The 21,693-nt window shown below is 35.0% G+C and overlaps 1 protein-coding gene and 1 pseudogene across 3 annotated transcripts; one reads left to right on the top strand and one right to left on the bottom strand.

The window, feature by feature from the left end:
• Nucleotides 1–221: 221 nt before the first annotated feature.
• On the bottom strand, nt 222–8,205 carry LOC145581836 (uncharacterized). 3 transcript variants are annotated; one of them, XM_081638864.1, is made up of 5 exons: nt 8,147–8,205; nt 7,853–7,948; nt 6,673–6,832; nt 1,656–4,326; nt 222–779 (listed from the first exon to the last, which is right to left on the bottom strand). In XM_081638864.1, the coding sequence occupies exon 4, from the start codon at nt 4,295–4,297 to the stop codon at nt 2,216–2,218; it is 2,082 nt and encodes a 693-aa protein (XP_081494990.1). In that variant the 5' UTR covers nt 4,298–4,326; nt 6,673–6,832; nt 7,853–7,948; nt 8,147–8,205; the 3' UTR covers nt 222–779; nt 1,656–2,215. The 3 variants fall into 3 exon arrangements, with proteins under 3 accessions (XP_081494990.1, XP_081494991.1, XP_081494989.1); XM_081638865.1 differs by lacking the exon at nt 8,147–8,205 and having other exon boundaries at nt 1,656–1,795; nt 1,901–4,326; nt 7,853–8,075; XM_081638863.1 differs by lacking the exon at nt 8,147–8,205 and having other exon boundaries at nt 7,853–8,075.
• A 12,296-nt stretch (nt 8,206–20,501) lies between these two features.
• LOC145581835 (calmodulin-like protein 3 pseudogene) lies at nt 20,502–21,475 on the top strand (annotated as a pseudogene).
• Nucleotides 21,476–21,693: the final 218 nt, after the last annotated feature.

Below are 21,693 nucleotides of genomic sequence, written 5' to 3'. Positions count from 1 at the left end.
ACAAAGGCAGGACAGTGCATAAACTGTAGAGTTTGGGGCAATGCTTAACTGTGAGGTTAAGAAGTTGAGGAAAGTCGGAACTCCTGATTCCCGTCCACTCTTCTAAGCTAAGCATATTTTTTAAGTGTCAACTTCTCCTAGCTTAGGGAATGCTATGTACTCGGGGATGCTTAGACCTCCATAAAAATTATGATCAATCACCTTCAATTTGTGGAAGTTGTTTATGTTTAGAACTTTTAATGAAGGTAATTTCCCAAGTGATGGTAGGACGAGACAATTTTCACACTCAAAGAGGGTGATGCTGACAAGTTTAGAGAATGCCTGATCACTGATCCAACTAGGCAATTCTAAACCACCATAACCACTTATGCATAACTCCTCTAGACCTGTATATGGCTGAAGATAAGAAATTACAGCATCCCCATATTGTGAGTCAGTCCCCATATTCCTCTTATGTATAAAAATAAAAGAAAACTAAATAGAGCATAACAAGACTACCTTAACCTATCTCCTAAAGACCCCGTGGATTGGCGATGCAAATAGTGGCCAAAGAAATTTTAGATCTTCTGGATAAATATATATTATGTATCAAAAGACCAAAGCCAAGGTAGCTTATGAAACATGAGAGTTGAGAATCCTCACAGTAATTGGCAAAATAACATTACGGCTTCAAAATGTCAATTAAAAAGCAGGATGCTGCCCAAAATCAACGCTTGGAGACAAAGATAAGCTGAAATCATATAGGTGCCGGGCATTTGAAAGAAGCTACTCTGCTGCCCCTGGAAAATTAAATGTATCTTTTAAACACTGTATTGTAAATGTCATCCAAATTCAGTAAATCCATGCAAGTTATGTGTCACGAAATTTGGAGGAAAAAACCTCAGTTAATAACATAAAATCAGAGCATAGTGGAAAAGAGAGAGAAGTAAACTATAAACTGCTTTCATCTCATCTTAGTTGTCCACTTTCTATAATAAAATGGTCCAGGATACTGCCACCTTTGGTTTATGATATCCATCCAATCAACATTATTCAATCCCAATACATTAACATAATATTAGTAGCATTTCATTCATTTGCTATACTCTATATGATTATTACTATGAAAAATCAGCATGGAAATGTAGGCCCTGCAAATAGTGCTAATAGCTTTTCGCTCATTGGGATGGGACAGCCCAAAACAAGTCCTAGCATGGTACTTATGTCACTAGCTGAACTGTTGAAGCAAAACGCACTTCCTAAGTTCTATAATCTACTATCTGATTATTTCAAAGACCTTGACGTGTCAAACACAATAGAGCACTTGTTTGAACTAGAATTGAGATGGTCAAATACCAATTATCCAAGAAGGAACTATCTTTTCATTAAGGAAGTACTATACTTTCAAAGACAGGACTAAAGCAGGCTTTCTACACATATAATTTATATATAAATATAGCTATTGGATATCTAGGTAAATCTTCCATAATAAAGGTATTCATATCAAGGAGTGATTTGTTACATCAAATTCAGAAAAATCCCTAAAGCTCCTGTGATCTTGTTTATTGCATATTCTAGAACTAGTATAACAACCATCAATATCAAAAAAGAAGAAAACAAAACTAAGTCCTTATCCTGGGAAAAAAAAATAAGAAAAGTAGCGTGGAAAGATTTACCAGAAGGTATCTCTTGATTAACAACCCACAAATTCTGGATGTGCCCCACCTTATGCCAGTCTTGACCTCCGTTCTTCAACGACTCCACAGAGATCATGGGACAATCCTCAATAATGAGTGTCTTAACTGAAGCAGGCAATCTGCCATCAGTCCAAGATGCAAGCATATCACAATGACTTATCTCCAAATTTTTTATAAAACAGAGATTTGAAAGTGTATGTAAACTGGAGAGTTTGGGGCAATACTTAATTGTGAGTGTAAGAAGACAAGGGAAAACATATTTTTCCATTCCAATCCCCATTGCCTGAAACATTTTCATCTTGTGTGTCACTCCACTGTAACTCAAGCTTTGTAAGCTGCGATTTGTTGCGCAAGCAAGCCTCCATGGCCTCATCCTTTGTCAACACATTCTCAAGCCAAGAGATGCAAAAGTTCCCTGAGAGATTATTCATATTCTGTAACTGCCGTATGCTGCATTCTTCTTCCAGATCAACAAGGAAAGCTGACAATGTTTGAATGTTGATTAAAGTCCCTAACCCCGGGGGCATTGAGCGTAAATGTCAACGGACATCAAGATCAAGATGACGCAGATTGACCAGCTTTCTCGTACCTTTTGGCAAAAAAGAGAGATTCAAGCAACCTCGGAGTTTCAAAGTCTGCAAATTCTCAAGGCAATCAATTGCTTCAGGCAAACGTTTGATAAGAGTCTCTGAAAGGTCTAAATAACGTAGACATTTCATATTCCCTATAGAACTTGGCAGCTCCAAGAGATGAGTCTGACTCAAATCCAAAACTTGTAGCAACCTCAATGATAAAAAGATATCGCGTGGGACTTGCTTGAAGCTCAATTCATGACCATGGAGAAACATAAGTGTTTTCAGCTGCTTGAACCTTTTAAGTTCTTGTATGATAGTATAATTTTTCTGTCTGTAACACCTGATAGACACATGAGATACTTCTTCAGAGACATCATTTAAGTTAGAACTTCTCTCTATCAGAACAATATGGCTGCTGCTAGAAATCAATAGCGACACTACACTGCCATCTCTCTTGAATTTGTACATTGCTTTCCCAGTCACCAAATTGGTCCGACAAAACAAGAAGCAACCCCTGTCGAGGCAATCCTCAAAAAACAGACCCGCAATTCTCTCCATTGGCTCCTTCACAAAAACACCATGTGCCATCCATAGCTGAACAACCATATCTTTCTCGAATTCATAATTATGTGGAAACAAAGCACAATAGCACAAGGCATCATTGGCTGTCATCCCAACAAAAGACTTATCAAGAGAGGGGCCAGGACTGAGGCTAAGAGATGGAGAAAAGGGAGCAAGAGCATCATCAACAACCATCTCATCAAATGAATTGTTAAGAGGGGAATAAAGACTAAGAGTAGTAGGTGTAAAAAGAGGTGGGGCATTATCAACAACCATGACATCAAATGAAGGGTTACGAGGGGAATTAGGATTTAGACTAGGAGACGGAGTGAAAGGAACAGAGGCATTATCAGCAATTATACCAGAAGACAAGGCAGGCTTAACAAGGGTCTGGTCCAGGTGGAGAGCACTATCAGAAGGCAGAGGATTCTGAACACTATCATCAAAAGGCAGAGGATTCTGAACACTATCAGCCTTATGAATCCAACTAATGAAGAACTTATCCTCACTTATATCTCCAACTTTACGACCAAAGGAGACAGTATCACCAGCTACAAGCTTCTTCTCCTTGACAAAGTCTATCCATCCTCCAATCAGAACATACCTGTGGCCGCTTGTCCAGTAAGAGTAGGGAAATTGCCACAGCTTCCCAGTGGGATCTACAAAATTCAGTAGGCGAATCTTCTCCTTGGTAAGTGATGGGAAGTACTTCTCAGCATGTTCCTTTGGGACACTGAAAATATCCAAGATGCTCACATCGTGTAGGGTCAAAACCTTATGAAATATATGCTCCTCCAATACAGGCATATTTGTGCCTTCCAATTGTGAAATAACTGGTATTTTCTCTTCTGCTTGCTCTGCGGCTGATATATCATTTGCCAACCCCATCAAATAAGGATGGTATCTCTGAATATGGCTTACCACATCCCCTAGTTTCAAGTCTTTCACATTCATCAGCTGCATAATCTTCTCTGGTTTGGCATAGTTGATCCCCAACTGAGCTAGTGCTTCCACAAATGTTCTGTGGAGCAGTATATCCCAAATCAGCCTCTGCGGCTCTGAAGTCAGTAAGTCATCATCCAAATACTGCCCAATTTCTTGAGCATGATCATCAAAGGGAAGCTTTGGTCGAGTCCTTTTCCAATAAATCAGGTATCTCTGCAAGTGAATTGCAACATTCTCACAGGTCAATCCTTCCACACCCATCTGCTTCACAATACTCTCAGGACTCGCATACTGAACCCCCAAGTGAACCACAGCATCAACAAATTTTTTGTGTTGCTGTGACGTCCACTCTTTCCTGACCTCTGATAACACACTAGAGATATCAAAGTCGAGGCTAGGAAGCCGGTAATCAGAACGCTGGCTGGACTTATTTTGCATTGACTTGAACAGAATTGACTGTTGAAATTTGTCAGCATAACTGTCCTCTGAACCAAATACGGAATCCCAATCTGGTAGCTCACTGGCATCAAAAGTATCCATATTTCCGGCAGATGATATTTTTCTGAACTCTGATATGCAGAACTACTTCAGGATATAAGAAAAGGAATCTAAGCAGCTTATGTTACACGGAAAACATGAAATTAACAAATCTTTTGGTAGGTAAATTGCCAATAAAAAATCATACATTGTAACATTAACAATAGGCAATTTGGTTTTGTATATAGAAATAATCCTAATCGCGGAATCTTTTAATTTTAAAATAGTGTGGTAGTTTATCTACACAACTAGCTTATCAAGTCAAAAATATTCGTAAGTAAAGAGATTTTAAAATCATCAAAATATGTTACTCTCAGAAAGTCAGAAGTAATAGTGAAATGCATATATCCTGTCGCCATATGCACTGTTGACTGTCTTCAGAAAGTAAGCATATGCAATGGACACTATCGAATTGCTGGCAAACGAGGAGCAAACACGAAAGGTTGGAGGTGTCAAATGACACACTAAGAGCATAATATAGGAATGACAGTTTATGATACTAGAGTAAGTTATGTAACTGTATCTGATGTTATGTTCTATTAAGTAACAGCATCAGCCAACAACAGAGCAATGTATCTGATATCAATCCTGTCTAAAAAAATTCTGCAGGAAATCTCTGAATTTCGTTTTGATGAAAAGTAGTAACAAATTCTTGGAGAATTCTAGGGTACAAACTTACTACTATAACACAGACAGTTGAACTAAACGTCTAAGCAAAAGAGCAAAAGTTACGAAACCACTAACTTTTGTATCCTTGTTTTAAAAAATTAACACAAAACCCATCTCCCATGATCAGCTTAGAATGATATATGTGTTTTTTGGTACATTATTTCAAGATAAAATTACAATAACGGAACTACTAAGGGCAAACTCTTTTTAATAGACATCATGTTTACATTTCTGATTATTGAATATGATATAGCAAGGAATTTGCTTTTCTTGGTTAACTGCATTGTTTTATAGATTATGGATTTCGTAGTGGCTTACAAACTGATCGTATCATACCATTCTAATTCTTATCTACGATTTCATCTTGTGATTCTATTCAGCCTCTAAAAAACTTTACACGAAGCAAATAATTTCCTTGTCAGGGTGGAAAAATGAAATCGGATTCACTACCACACTCATTTTATATGATTGAAACTTGTAAATCTAAATATGTGCATGTACAATCGATTATTTGACATATTATAATACATATGGTGCCCATGGTGGTCTTATCAATAACAAGTACTTCGTATGTACGTAGTAATTCAATCATATCCCCATGTATGATGTACAATAGACTATTCTTTTTCCCTCATTCATAAGTTTCTGTTACCACTTACCGTACTACCTTTAAAAATGATACGAAATATTATTAAGTGGAAGTGAGAACTATTGCAGTGAAAAAAAAAAAACGATAATACAAAGAAATGTTTAAGATCCAAAATTAGTTTATGTGCCTGAGCAATGAGTAAAACCATGTATAAATAAATTTTGAGCTGGGCTTGTTATCCCTTCAAATTGACCAACCAAGCCTCAAAAGTACAGGATTTGTAAGCCCAAGAGCCCAATAAAACTCAAATAGCTATAGCAACTAAACAGCTAAACTCTAATGATTCTACAAGGTGATGTGCTATACTTTTCCCCTAAACTTTAGACATTTGAATATTTGATACTTTTTCACTAAAGTAAACCAAAATAGACATTTGATATTTTAATTTTCACTTTAAGACCTCAAATCACAAAACTAGGGATGGGGGAGCAGGGTGGATGTTGGTCTTTCCTTCCCCTTTCCTGCCTAATATTTTCATTCTTGTCCATGTAGCAGGTCCAAAATTCATCAGATTCCCATCCCCAACCTGATGAATTTTTTCTCCATTCCCCAAATATTGCAACATGGGGGATGAGACACGAATTTTACGAATAAAAATTATAAAATGTTATTAATCCCTACATTTTAAAAAGTTTAAAATAACTCTTATAAATAGTGTTTTGACAATGCTATGAATAAATATATGCAGGAAAAGAGATCATATATCTTTCTATTTTTAATTTTTTTTTTTTTTTGGAAGAAGATATATCTTCACAAAAATATATACTTCCTCCGTTTCTAAATAGTTGACACGTTCAATTTAGGCACACATATTAAGGAGAGGAGAGAGAGTGAGAGAGAATGATAAAGCAAGTAGGGTACACTTAAAAAGTAAGGTATAAAACTTACCCAAAAAGGAAACGTATCAACTAAAAAAAAAACTTCTTAAAAAGGTATACGTGTCAACTAATAAAAAACGGAGGTAAGTATATCTCTAATACTCATTATTCAGTAGTTCAGTACTATAGCATCCCAAGTTGAAAAATATAATACCAATTGTTTAAAAGCTTTTAAAGTGCACCTTTTCACAAGATGTAGTGAGGGTAACTGGCAAGCTTTCTTCTCCAGATCGAAATAGCTGACAATTGTATCTGCTATAACGAGCGAAACCATCTTTTAGTGTTGCTATCTTTAATTGTTGAAAGGTTGGAATCTTTCACTTGGTTATTTTCTCCCACATTCTGCATTTTTCAGCAGAAACTTAAATAACAGGTAGGCATTCTGGAAATGCTTATAATAAACACAATAATTCATTGTGATAATCATTGACTAAAAATATATCGTGCAACATTAACACCATCTATAAGTACCAATATTTAATGCAACCGATTGACCGAGGCAGCATGCATCCACAACCAACATGCACCCGCACCCAGATTGAACATTAAAACAGAATTTGTGTATGTGACATCTAGCAAAACTGTACCACTACTATAGCATGAAATGTTCTCATTCTTTAACAAAATAGCATGAGGTCTTGTAGATATAAGCCTGTGTTCCCAAAACAAATGGTCATTAACTAATATATAACATTAACAGCTTTTTTCTCTAAGGCATCAGGAACTTCAGGGAGGCAAGAACCCTATTCAACTTCAACTCCATACTCGTGAATGAAGTATGACAATCAACAAATCCTACCAAGAAAAAGCCAGTCAATAAGAGACGCGAGAATAGTAATCCCACTGTGTTACTTGTCAATCTTAAATAACAATGGTTCATCATATTGTGGCTTCTGATGTCTAGTTAAAGAACATAATGTTGTACAGAAATTTACAACCCTGTAGCTACATCCTACAATTCCTTATTATACGCAAGACATATATTACAGTATAAACAGGTACAAAAATCAAACCCTAGATTACAATTGAACTAACTGGATGACAACATAAATACTACTTCATTCTCTTAAGACCGTGATCTAACAACAACCGAACCATATTTTCGATACCGCAAATCAACATATTCAACAATCTAATTACTGTCAAAGTACAACTACACACTATTGATTAAACTATTACCATTTTTTCATTATTCTAAGCCAAAGATGGATCAAAACTCAACAAATGCAGTCTTTAACCCCGCATAAACAAACATAATCAACATTAATAAAAGTAAATTGCAATAGAAATGAAACCCTAGAAAAAGAATTTGTAGAAATTAAATTAAAAATCCAAAAAGGGGTAAAACTAAATTATTGAAACCTGAACAGAATGGCAGGAGAGTTCATCATCATCCAAATTTTGTGGCGTCGTCGCTGAATGATCAGGTTGAAGCCATGCCGGAAGAAAACCAACATCCTGTAAAAAAAAAAAATAATAATAAATAAATAATCAAATTAATTTACAGAAATTAGGGTTTATACAAAATCATCAAATTGCAGCAAGATTCGTTGGCTAAATAATTGAGAAATGGCGATAATAATTATTGAGAAATGGCAATAACAATGATTAAAAAAAAAGGAAGTAAAAGGTAGAAAGAAGAGAGAGAAAAAGTACGACGGAGAATTGAGAGGACGGAAGGGGAAGGTTGCCATGGCAGTACAAGTGGCGGGAGAGACTCAGACTCAGACCTTTGGCGCCAAACTACCAAAGTATATGCACATACTTAGGGGTGTCAATTCGGTTAAACAGTTCGGGTTTGGGTTGGGTTTATCAGTTTCGGGTTATAACGGGTCGGTTTATAACGGATTGAAATAATAAGCGGGTCGGTTTGGGTCGATTTTGAAAATTATCGGGTTAGTTCGGTTTGGTTTTTTTAATTGCAGTTTCTATTCGGATCGGGTCCTTATCGGGTCGGGTTCTAGTCGGTTCGGGTCATAATCATTTTGGGTTGAACTGGGTCGGTTTGAAAACGGGTTTAGCCCATTTAATGTGGGTTTCGGTTAAAAACAGTCCGGGTCTTAATCAGGACAGGTCGTAATTGGTTCGGGTCATAATCAGTTTGAGTTTAACTGGGTCGGTTCGAAAATGGGTTTCGGTTCAAAATAGATCGGGCGAAATCGGGTCCAACCATTATCATTTCGGTTATAATCGGTTTAGATTGAACTTGGTTGGTTTGAAAACGAGTTTACCCAATTTGAAACGGGTTTCTAATCAAATCATATCGGGTTAAAATTGAGTCGGATGATTATCGAGTCGAATTAGCCATATAATGGGTAGGAACGAGTCATGTTATAATCAAGTCAAGTCATAAATAAGTTGGGTTTATCGAGTAGTGGGTTGAAACAGATTAGATCATAAACATATTGGGTAACAGGTTGTAAATGACTCAGTCATAACGAGTTACGGGTTTTAAATGGTTTGGTCATAACGGGCTACGGGTCGTAAACGGTTCGGTCACAACGGGTTACGGATTATAACCGGTTCGGTCACAACGGGTTACGGGTTGGAACGATTTAGGTTTATCGGATTTTTATCGGGTTTTAACGGTTTTCGGTTTAAAACGGGTCGGGTTACTATCGGGTTTAAACATAATCAGTTTGGGTTGCTTTCAGTTTCGGGTTGTAACGGTTTGGCTTGATAACGGGTCGGGTTAGTAACGGTTTGTACAAATTCGGTTTAGTTCAGTTTCGGTTTGAAAAAAATTGGGTCGGGTCAGTTTTCGGTTTCCAAAAAATGGGTTTTAAACAGTTCAGTTCCTTTTCGGATCGATTCGAAACAGTCGGGTTTAACGGTTCGGGTCAGAAACTGACAGCTCTACACATACTTCTTCATTCCATTTAAATTGACATGTATCGACTTTCGCCATATAAGTTACTTTGACTTTATTTTGTAACATTCAAATGTGAAATGAAATAAATACCTATTAAAGTTGTGGTGTCCTCTCGAAAAGATCTTATTGATTATTACGCTCCTTTAGTAAATACATACTCCTTTGCTTCGTAATAATCATAACGGTAGAGATTAGAGAGTGTACATAATTGACAAGTGGCAGTACAAGTTGGCGAAAGAGACTCATACTCAAACCATTGGCACGCAAATCGACGCATTTTATGACAAGCAAATTTATACGGTAAATAATAATAAAAAAGAAACAAATTAATGGCACGCAAATTGATACATTTTATGACATGCAAAACAAGGCACTTATAGTCAATTCCGATCTCAATTTGGTCCCTTAATTAAGAACCATATGACCCCTAAACCTTAACGAAGTAGTAGTTTTTTGGCACGCAAAATGAGAAAAAAATAATTTGTTGACCACTAACAAAGACCGTTAATTTGTGCCAAAAGTTCTAGTTTTATTTATTTATTTATTTTGATGCAAAACGCCAGCAGCTTTATTGAGTAGGGCTTGGGCACTTGGGCTTAAATCAGCTTGTACAATCTCATGTATCTCAATAGGATACTCTTCCAACTAGACTCTAAGGTCAACAAAATAAAAAAAAAATATTGAAAAAGTAATTGTTACTTCGGCCGGGGTCTTTTGGTAGTATCAAAAGTCAAATCATCCTAATAAAGGGAAGGGATAAAATATGATGAATTTGAAAATTTTCATGAGTATATGATGGATAAACAAATTAATCAACGCCTCAACGGTATATGATGAAAAAATAAACCCATATTTTCATTTTGTTTACAATAAGTCCATGTAAGTTAAAATAAACTTAGTAGGATCAATCAATCAAGAGATGACGTGTGTCATTGCTGGTGTATTCTTAGTTTTTTTTTTTTTTTTTTTTGAAAAAAACTTATATTTAAGAAACAAATATATATATATATATATATATATATATATATATATATATATATATATATATATATATATATAAGCGAGAGAGAAAAAAAAAAAATTAACATAATTTGTGACCTACTGTACACCACAAGTCTTCTCTCTCCTCTTTTCTTCTTCTCGAGATAGCAATTGGATTTTCTCTCTCCTCTTTTCTTCTACACCACAAATCTGGGTTTTCAATTAGGCGAAGATCGAAGATGCTCCTTATCAAATTGTTGCAATTAATGGCCGAAATCATTATTATTGGTGGCTGAAACACTGATTGCTTGTGGATTGGAAGTCGAAATTGTTGTTGTTGGTTGTTTGGTTGCGCAGGGGAAAGTGACAACATGAGGAGTTGTGGTTTAAGGAATTGAGAAGAGTTTAAAAATGGAGTTGAGAGGAGGAAGAAGAAGTCAAGAGTGAAGGAATGGGGGCGGAGATTCGCTGGACTACTCGTACTCCTTTGTCAATGTCGTCATTTCCTAACTACTTTTTTTTAACACAATTTCATAGATTTTGGAAGTGCGTGAGAGGGTAGATGGTTGAATGTTGTGGTGGTTGAAATTGGTGATTTGGTGGCTGCTTTAGTGGTGGAATTGGTGGTTAGGTTAGGGGTTACTAGGTCGGAAGGGTTACTACATCAGGGGGTTACTTGGTCAAGGGTTACTAAGTAGGTTGAAAGGGTTACTTGGTAGGTTGGAGGGGTTACTTGGTTAGGGGTTACTAGGTTGGAGGGGTTACTTGGTCAGAGGTTACTAGGTCGAAGGGGTTACTTGGTCAGGGGTTACTAGGTAGATCGAAGGATTTACTTGGTCAGGGGTTATTAGGTCAGAGGGGTTACTAGGTCGGTCAAGAGTTACTAGGTCATCAGTAGGGGCGAAAGTAATATGGATTAAAACCAAACCGAATAGATAATTCGGTTTGGATTTTTTTACAATTCGGTACTCATCGGTAGAGGTTAGGTTACTTTTTTTTTTGAAACAAATCAGTAGAGGTTACTTAATTATGGGTTACTTGTATGTTAGTTGGTCACACCGTGTAGTCAGCCACATGATGTGTTCATTTTATATATATATATTTACCCCTGTCCCTTGGTCGTAATTAGTAGTGTTTTGGCTCCTTCGAGCCACTTTTATTACTAATTTGTGTTTTCCAGTGTTTTTGTAGTTTTGCTTGAGTTTTGTAGGAATTTGCGTACTTGGAGCATTTTCCCGGATTTTTGAGGAGCAACTACGAGCGTTGGAAGGCCGCGACCACTTTCGATAGCCCAAAACCGATTGGAGGTAGCAAATCGGTGATTAAGGGCTCAGTTTCGGAAATACAAGGCAATTGGGCCAAGTTCGGAGGCCCAAGGAGATAGCCGTGAAGCCCAAGAGCTCCGCCCGGACCAGCAAGGCTCCGCCCAAAGGCGCGCCCGGCCGGGCGGGGCGAAGCAACACTTGAGATAGCCTGCGCCCGGAGCACGCGCCCGGCCGGGCGCGAGAAGACCTCAGACCTGAAAAAAGGCGGGCCCGGTCGGGCGCCCCCTTGCCCGACCGGGCGCGAGTGGCTTTTAGGGAATCTTAGTTCCGATTAATTTGTTTTAGCGGATAACTCTTGTTTAGTATTTTAGTATTAAGGTAATTTTATTAGGCAAGATTAGATACTTTTTTTTCACTTCTCTTACTCTAGTTTTTTAATTCCTTCTCTCTCTACTTAGACTTTCTCTCTCTAGACTTATTTTCTCTCTTGTTCCCTAAAACTCCATTGTAATTCCGCCGTCTTGGTACGATTTCTCTCTTATTAATCTCAGTATTTTTATTCATTCAATTTCTTCATGTCTTGTTTAATTATTATATTTTGTTTAGCTTTAATTATGTCTGAGTAGTTCTCTTTCTAGGGTTTATGGGGATCTAATAAATAATATGAAGGGGTAATTTTATGATTATTGATTGTTAATGCTAAATCGATTTCCTATTGATTGTTTAAATGCTGTACAATTAGATTTGGCCAGGTTTAATTGTATGAGTTTAGTAATATTGATTCGAGATTGGAGAGATCACTGCTAAAATTTAGCCAAATTGCGACCGCCTCTGACAGTCGTTGAAAATAGCAAAAACGGTCGCAGAACTTAATTGCGACCGTCAACGGTCGTAACGTGGTGGTCGTTATTCATATGGTCGCAAAAAAAAATAATTACGACCGTTTGACGGTCGCAAATTTTTTTGCGACCGTTTTTATATTTTCAACGACCGCTTGGACGACGGTCGCAAATATATATAATTGCGACCGGCATACGAAGCGGTCGCAAATCTGGAAATTAGCGACCGCTTAAGGCCGTCGCAAAGAGTTTAAAAAAAAACAAAAAAAAAGCTGCACCCACTTTCCTATGAATGCAGCCTGCCTCATCACCTTTACCCACCCTAAAACACCTTTACCCACCTTAAAACACCACCAGCCACCTCGTAAATATCACCCAACCACCATAATCTCCATCCCTTTGCCGTGAAAACCCCAACCCTTTGCCGTAAAAACCCCAATCGGCCACAACAAAAGCCACCCTCAACAAAATTTATGAAAATAAAACCCAATTAAACCAACTAAAATTAACGAAAAACAAATCTAAAAATAACAAAAATCAAACAATTTCACTTTAAATATCAAACCCAAAAATTAATGACAATTAAACCACGAAATTAAACCAAAATTACTCGAAAATCAAACCAAAAAATCAACAAAATCAAACCCACTAAAACAAACTAGGCCAAAAACAAACAACAAAAACAAAACAACCAAAAACGAAACAAAAATTAACCAAAAACTAAACGAAAATTACCCAAAAATCAGACCCAAAAATCAACAAAAACAAAATCAAACCCACTAAAACTAAAAACAAACAACAAAAATCAAACAAAACAACCAAAAACGAAACGAAAATCAACCAAAAATTAAACGAAAATAACAAAAATGAAACAAAAAATAAATCAAAAACATGAAAACATACCTCAAACTTTGAATTTCACCTCAAATTTGGTTTAATAAGGCCAAATTCGGCCATAAAAAAGTCTAGATTTAGACTTTTCATGGTCGAATTCCACCTTAAAAACCATTAAATGTACTTGTTGAGAAAATCGAACCCGAACTCGCCAATAAAACCGCCCGCTGTCGTACTCCTTTAAGGAGGAGGAGAGCTAGTGAAGATTGTGGTGGGGGAAATATGGTGGCGGAGGAAAGATGGTGGCAAAAATCGGTGAAGGGAAGAGAGGAAACAGAGAGGAGAGAGATAAGAGGAAGTAAATTAGAGATTCAGAGGAAAGAAAAAGAAGAGAGGAGAGGAAAGAGAAAGAGGAGCGGCGTGAGGTTAGTTAATTAGGGTTGGAGTGAGATGGGTGTAGTTATATACCCGAATTTTTTTATATAAAAAAAAAAAGCTTTTTGCGACCGTCTTTGACGGTCGCAAATAATGACATTTACGACCGTCTCTTTGACGGTCGCAGATTATGACATTTACGACCGTCTTTGACGGTCGCAGATTATGACATTTACGACCGCCTTTGACGGTCGCAGATTATGAAATTTACGACCGTCTCTGTGACGGTCGCAGAGTATAACATTTACGACCGTCTTTGGCGGTCGCAAACGATTTATTTTAATTTAGAATTATTTTTAATTGCTCAAACATCGTAGCGACCGTCTAAAAGGTTAAAAACGGTCGCAAAACGGTCGCAAATTTGCGACCGTTGTCAAAGCAGTCGTAAGATTGCGACCGCATAAAAAACGGTCGCAAATTTCATATTTTGCGACCGATTTTCAGACGGTCGTAAAAAAACGGTCGCAATTTAGCCGAATTTTAGTAGTGGATGAGAATTGATGTTTAGGCTTAGTTTCAATAAGCAGATTAATTAATAAATGGTTAGGTCGAGATTCGAGAGATGAGATTTAATACCGGTAAATTAACTCTGTGATTGTAATACGTAGCGAAAGCCCTTTATGATCTGATTAATTAATGCATCGATGATTGATTATTATGTTTTACCCTGGAATATTGTTTATTAGTGAACCTATGCCCTAGGCTTTATTATTATTGATTTCTTCCCTATTACTTTCCTTACTCATAATCTTCGTAGCATAGATTTTATTCACAAAAATATTGGTTACCTTAATAATTTAGATTATAATAATTAATTAGGAGTAGAAAGACTAGTTTCCCTGTGGATTCGACCCTACTTCCCTATCTGCATAAGCTAGTGGACTTAGGTAATTATTTTTGATTAGGTGATACGACTTTAACCTGTCACCACACACAAAATCCGTTCATATTTTTTTCTTGAATATACTTATTTTTTAAAATATGTAATAGAAACAGGTACAAATTTTAACAATGAAATGTGAATATCAAATTAACAAATAATACTTCTGTTATTTTCTTAAAAAATTTATGATTAAAATTTTAATCAATTAAGAATCTATAATTAACTATGGAAACTTCAATAATACTTGCCACGAATGATACGTGTTGACTATTCTTAGTGTTATTTTTCTTACCTTTTTTTTTCAGCATTCAATTAATATAAATATAACATAGGAAAAATTGTTAAAAATAATACAAATTTTGTGCGATTCGCCAAAAACAAGTTAACCTTAATTAATGAAGAATTCAATTGACGAAAACATTAATTAATCTAAGAAAATCAAATTAAAATCAACGAAAATCACCTTGACAAAAAATCAATGAAGTTTGAAGAAGAATTGATGAAGAATCAAAACAAATAGCATAAGAAAGGGAGCAGGGAAATTGAAGGAGGAGAGAGAAAATGACGCGTCAAATGAAGGAGGAGAGAGAAAACGTTGGAAAATTGTTTTTGAAATTCTGTTTGATTGAGATAAATTGTAGCCATTGGATGTAATTGATCCAACTATTGTAATATATCCTCACATATAATAGGGTTCTCACATAAGGGATGTGGTCTCATATGATCTGATCACTATATATATATATATATATATATATATATATATATATATATATATATATATATATATATATATAGAGAGAGAGAGAGAGAGAGAGAGAGGCTCATGTAAGAACCCTGCTCTATATAAGAACCCAATCTTATATAAGAACCAATCTCAACCTTTTATTAGTTTTGATCTAACCATCTAAAATGATTTTTTTAATAATGACATTTCTGTAATTTTGAGAAATTCATATTTAGAACATAGGAAAAAATTTAGAACATAAGCAGTAGAAAAAAATTTAGAACATAAGAAAAATAATTTAGAACATAAGTTGAAAAAATAATTTATAGCATAGGAAATAAATTTATAACATAAGCTGAAAAAATAATTTAGAACATAGGAAAAAATTTAGAACATAATCTGAAAAAACAATTTGGAACATAGGAACAAATTTAGAACATGAGCTAAAAAAAATTTAGAACATAGAAAATAATTTGGAACATAAGTAGAAAAAATTTAGAATATAGGAAAAAATGTAGAACATAAGCTGAAAAAATAATTTAGAACATAGGAACAAATTTAGAACATAGCTAAAAAAAGAAATTAGAACATAGGAAATAATTGGGAACATAAATAGAAAAAATTTAGAATATGGGAAAAACTTTAAAACATAAGCAGAAAAAAATTTAGAACATAGGAAAAAGTTTAAAACATAAGGTGTTCTTACATAAGAAAAGGTTCTTATATAAGGAGGGGTTCTTACCGGATCCCTCCCCTATATATATATATGTGTATATATGTATATATTAAAAATTTATTTAGAGTACAATATCTTATATTGAATTATACTTCCTCCGCTTCTTTTTAGTTGACACGTTTCTTTAGTCACGTTTGCCAATGCACAACTTCAACCATTGATATCTCTAATTACCGATAAGTAAAAATTATGAAAATTTGATATTTTGAAAATATATATCGTGACAAATATAACAAGATCCCACATGACTATATTTTTCATTATGTGTAAACCACAAAACACGGTCAAAGGAGAGTGTGTGAATAATGCTAAAGTCAAAACGTGTGAACTAAAAAAAACGAAGGTAGTAATTTCCAATAATGCATATTAGAGCGTGAAATTAAAAGAAATTGATAACAAATAATCCATTATTTACCTTATGTATTACACAATAAGTATAAATAAGCTAAATTTAATTTATATGGAAAATTTGTTAGAAAAAACCTTTTAAAAGTTTTTTGGCAAAAAAAAAAAAAACCACCGCCTTCATTTTTTTTGCGAGAGAAAACTTATTTCCTAAATTAATTACCCTCTAATTAATTAATTAGACTCTAGAAAATCGTTTTGGTTTTTCTTTTTTTTTGTTTTGGTTTTTTTTTTTTTTTTTTTATTTTTTAATTTTAATTTTGTGCATCTTGCTTGTAATTGATGCTTGTTTGGCTTTGATTATGTATGTATGTGATGCTAGGGTGATTTAGAAGCAAATTGCAATTGATTTGGACTTGATTTGAGCAGCGCATGTTTGAGTAAATAAGAACAAAAAATTCGAGGGGGGTGGTGGTCGCCAACGAGGATAAGGGGAAAAGGGAGGGTCAACCGGCAGTGAAGATAGGTCGCTGAAGGTGGGGGGATCTAGGCAGCGGGTCCGGTGAGTGAGGGGGTTGCTATCAGGGGAGGGGGAAAGGGAGGAAGAAGGGGAAGGGGTGGTTGGTTGGTGGTTGGGGTAGTGGTGGTTTTTTTTTTATTTTTTTTATGTATAAATTAAATCTGGTGGGTTAGAGATTATTAATTAGAAGAAAAGGGAGGAAATTAGATTCTAATTAAGTTATTTAGAGGATTATTAAAAAAATGGGTTTCCTCTCGAAAAAAAATAAAAATAAATGTGGTTTTTTTTAAACCAAGAAGCTTTGCTTTTTTTTTTTTTTTTTTTTTTTTTTTTTTTTTTTTTCTCTTCTTGCAAAATAGTGCTTTTAAAAGGTTTTTTTTTGACAAATTTTCCTATTTATATTGACCTTATCAACCGTTATCGACGTATCGTATTCACACTCATATAAATAATAACGGATTATAACCCAAATTTCAATAGAATCTTTGAGAATATTCCCCAGTTTATATTTTTAATATAGATTTTGTATACCAAAAATATTTTGTACAAGTACTACCAGTGGCGGATCCAGGATTTTACGGGTGCTAGGTCACCGTTACCCATCGACCGCATACCAATCATAATTAATGCATTAATATTCTAAAAGTTAATTAAAAAAAGACATTCCAAAAATATTAAATGTTATGGGGAAGGAGAAGGATAATGACAAGTCACTAATGAAACTACCAAAAAATTTTCTAAAAAAAGACATTCCAAAAATATTAAATGTTACGGGGAAGGAGAAGGATAATGACAAGTGACTAATAAAACTACCAAAAAATTTAAAAAAAAAAAACAAAAACAACGTTGTTCTTAGGAGTCATACCCATAACCTTTGGCAAAATTTACAATGCCTCCCACCATTACAACACTAAGCACTTACTTGTTAATTGCATTGTTAAATGTTTATATATTACATCTTCTTAATGCAAGAAAAAAGGAAGGAAAGTAGCTTCCCCTAGGAGTCGAACCAGTAACTTTACTCTAAAAATATGAAGCCTCCACCATTGGACTACGGAGTACATATCATTACTAGTTGCAATATTTAATATTTAAACCTTCTCTGTTTTTGTGCTAGGTCACGTGACCTACCGTGCACAAGGGTGGCTCCGCCACTGAGTACTACTATATCTTTTAAGTGTAGTTACAGCTACCACCAAAAAGTTGGATAAAACGCGTTAGATCTGTCAAGAATATGTGTGCATGCATGGGGGGTGTTGGGACTTTGTTGTCATAAATCAACTCCAGCTAACTCTTTCATGTGAAAGACTCATATTATCATCTTTGCTACGATTGAGTACTAAATAACTGCTATCACTATGCATGTTGCGGTGTTGCCCCTCTTCTCACCAGCACTTATTTTGCTTCAAAGTCAACCCACCTTTTAACTAGCCTCTTGTACGTAAATCAACATTAAAATATAGCCTCAGGGGAAGTTGTTTGAGATGTGTGGTCAAAGACTTACATGTACGTGGATGTAGGTAGAGGCAATAATTGGATCGTTTAGATAAAGCTGAGGTTGGATCAAATCAATTTGAATTGGATAGATTTATCATTTTCGATTTCATTGCCATTTACAAATATGCTTGTTAATTTCTGATAAAATAATCATTAGTAAATTTTTTTTTTTTGAAATCACTTAATTGGTTATCAGGTCGGGCCAATACTCATTATTTCTTTACTTATTCCAACACTTATTTCACTTCAAAGTCATTAAAAAAAAAAAAAAAAACCAAGAGATTTAAAGACTTTATAATTGAAATCTAGTATTAAGTTTTAAATACTTTTCAATAATTTTTAAGATGTTATGTATACTAGGAACAACTCCATAGTTGTTCTCCTTTCAACTATCATCCCTAGCTACTCCCTACATACCCATACATTCCATCACCACACTCACTACATACTCACTAATGTATGCAGACTCGTGTATACAAACTTAATTAACGCGTTTAGAATGTAACGACTTTGAATAATGGCTATCTTAATGTAAATATATACTACATCTATTTCATATTTTTTGCAACTTTACAAATAATACCCTAAAATTGCTAAAAATATGAAATCGGGATACTATACTCTTGTCCTAATGTAAATATAAACTAATTCTCCCTAGTCCCTATGTAATAATAATAATAATCCTAGAGTACGCAAAATGAGGTTGAAAAGACAATGTATTAGGTTGTAATTTCACCACACCCCAGCATAAAAGGAGGTTATATCAGTCAAAACCAACACCAATCACGCGGCAAAGTTGTAGTGTAGATACTCAACCAAAACCAAACCAACTGTCTTTTAAAAATGGTTACATGTTACATTCTCCAACGTCTCTATATATTAGATCCGTTATCAACGGTCACCTCTACTAATAAACTACCTTTTCACTCTGTCTCCCACTCTCTCTAGCTAACTCATTAATCACAACATAATACGGAGTATTATCATAATTAATTTAATTAATTGGTGATCCCCACATATTAGCTAAGGTTTGACCCCACATTATAATAGTATCCCTTTATTTGTTTAATTGACAATTATAACAACGCGTTTTCTTTTATTTGTTTATAAGAAGTTTATACCTTCCATTGACAGCAACCATTACCACACTTTAGCAAGCCTGTCATAAATTTTTAATACTACCTATAATGAAAAAGCAAATTAAAAGCAATTTCAAGCGTAATCTTGAGTATATTGATGATTATGACATTATATATTGCTGTGAATTACTTACAACCTTAATAATATGTTAAGAAACCTATTTAGGTTGCTAATTATTCACTCCTCAGTAGAAGATAATGCGACGAATAAAAATTTCAGGACACTATCTGTCGTCAATCTGTATAATATTTTAATATTTGAAAATTCAGAATCATATGTTCAAAATTGAGTAGTACTATAATGTGACTTATTGTACTCGGAATATGTTATTGTATTACTATTTTGCTAAGCTGTATATAATATATTAAAAATAAAATTTGATAGGACATACCTGATACCGTATATAACTTCATATAGAAATAAAGACATATTTCAAGAAATATTGAATTTATTGTACAAAAATTTAAGGACAACCAAGTGCATTTTTAAATGGTTTATAGAACAAACATTACATGACTCTACTCATGATACATAAATATATTTAATATTATTTCTAAATTATAATATTATATATGCATCTATAATAATGTCACTATATATACATTTTTTTTTCCTAGACAAATTATATATATTTTTTCTTAGATGTAGAGCGATCGAGCTGAACAATAAAAGGAAGTATTATAAATAAGATTTGATCTCATATTTTAGATATATAACACGTTCAAATTCTCCTAAAAAAACAGAAATAATTTAACTAATTAAATTAGTTGACATCTCGCTTGCATCCATATTATATATAATGTCCCTATAATTGACCGACCAACCACATTTCTACACCAAATATTTTCATTCTCACCTCTGATTTTTGACTTGATTTTCAATGCTAAATAAATAACCACACTAATTTAATACCCCCTTACCTCCACCTTTCACACCCCCACAACACATTTATAGGACATAAACCATAACATCTTTTGCCTTACAATCATTTTTCCTAAACAAAAACTTAAAAACCTACCACTTGTTAACAAACCCACCAAAAAATGCCAACCATTTCCCTTTCTTTCCCTTCCCTTCTTAACACACCAATTTCCTCTTATTTCCTCCCTACCACAACAAACACTACTCACACCACCTCCAATATCCCACCACTCGACCCTCCTTCCCCTTCTCCCTCGCCGCCACCGCTCGAACAACAACAACAACAACCACAACCACAACCGCCGTCCACAAAGGCAATGGACGCGGTAGAGCTAATGCGAGTATTCCAAATGTTTGATCACAACGGTGACGGGATGATCACAATGGAAGAGCTACGTGAGTCGCTTACAAACATGGGGATCATTATCCCTGACTCCGACCTTACACAACTAATCGGTCGAATCGACGTCAATGGTGACGGATGTGTTGACGGTAAAGAGTTTCAGGCACTTTACACGCTTCTTATGGAACGTGAGGTGGATGCTCAATCCGATGAGGAGGACATGAGGGAGGCATTCAACGTGTTCGATAAGAACGGGGATGGGTTCATCTCGGTTGATGAGTTACGGTCCGTTCTTGGCTCCCTTGGACTTAACCAAGGGAGGAATTTGGAGGATTGTAAACTTATGATCATGAAAGTTGACGTGGATGGTGATGGTATGGTTAGTTTTAAAGAGTTTAAGAAAATGATGAAACAAGGTGGTTTTGCTAGTTTGAATTGATTAATTTATTTTCAATTAATTTTAGCTAGTGTAGAACATAATTTGCTAGCTATATTTATTAGCTAGCTAGTTCTTTGATTTCTTCATTGTTATTGCTTGATTTGTGGTGATTAGAATGAGTACCGTCGGTGTATGTATATATGATGATGTTTGTTCTTTGTGTAATGTTCGTTCTTGTTGATTTGAGATTGTTATTTTTGGATGTTTATTTAGTGTTTACATCATGAGTTCGTTCATCGGATTTCTTGGATCTCAAGGTATTGGGTCGAGTTTGGATCGATATGGGCGGGTTGTGGTGGTTTATCATGGAATCACAAGAAGGACGGAGTAAGGTGTTATTAGTTCGAGTCATTTGAATATTGGAGATTGTATTAGGCGAAAATTAGTAAATGAAATGTTTTTAAGCTAGGTGGTTATTATGTGACA

Source organism: Chenopodium album, chromosome 15 (genome assembly GCF_948465745.1).
Source record: "Chenopodium album chromosome 15, dcCheAlbu1.1, whole genome shotgun sequence".
In the NCBI taxonomy this organism is placed as follows: domain Eukaryota; kingdom Viridiplantae; phylum Streptophyta; class Magnoliopsida; order Caryophyllales; family Amaranthaceae; genus Chenopodium; species Chenopodium album.
The sequence above is the reverse complement of the archived record's forward strand: the minus strand, read 5'-3'. Positions and strand labels throughout refer to the sequence as shown.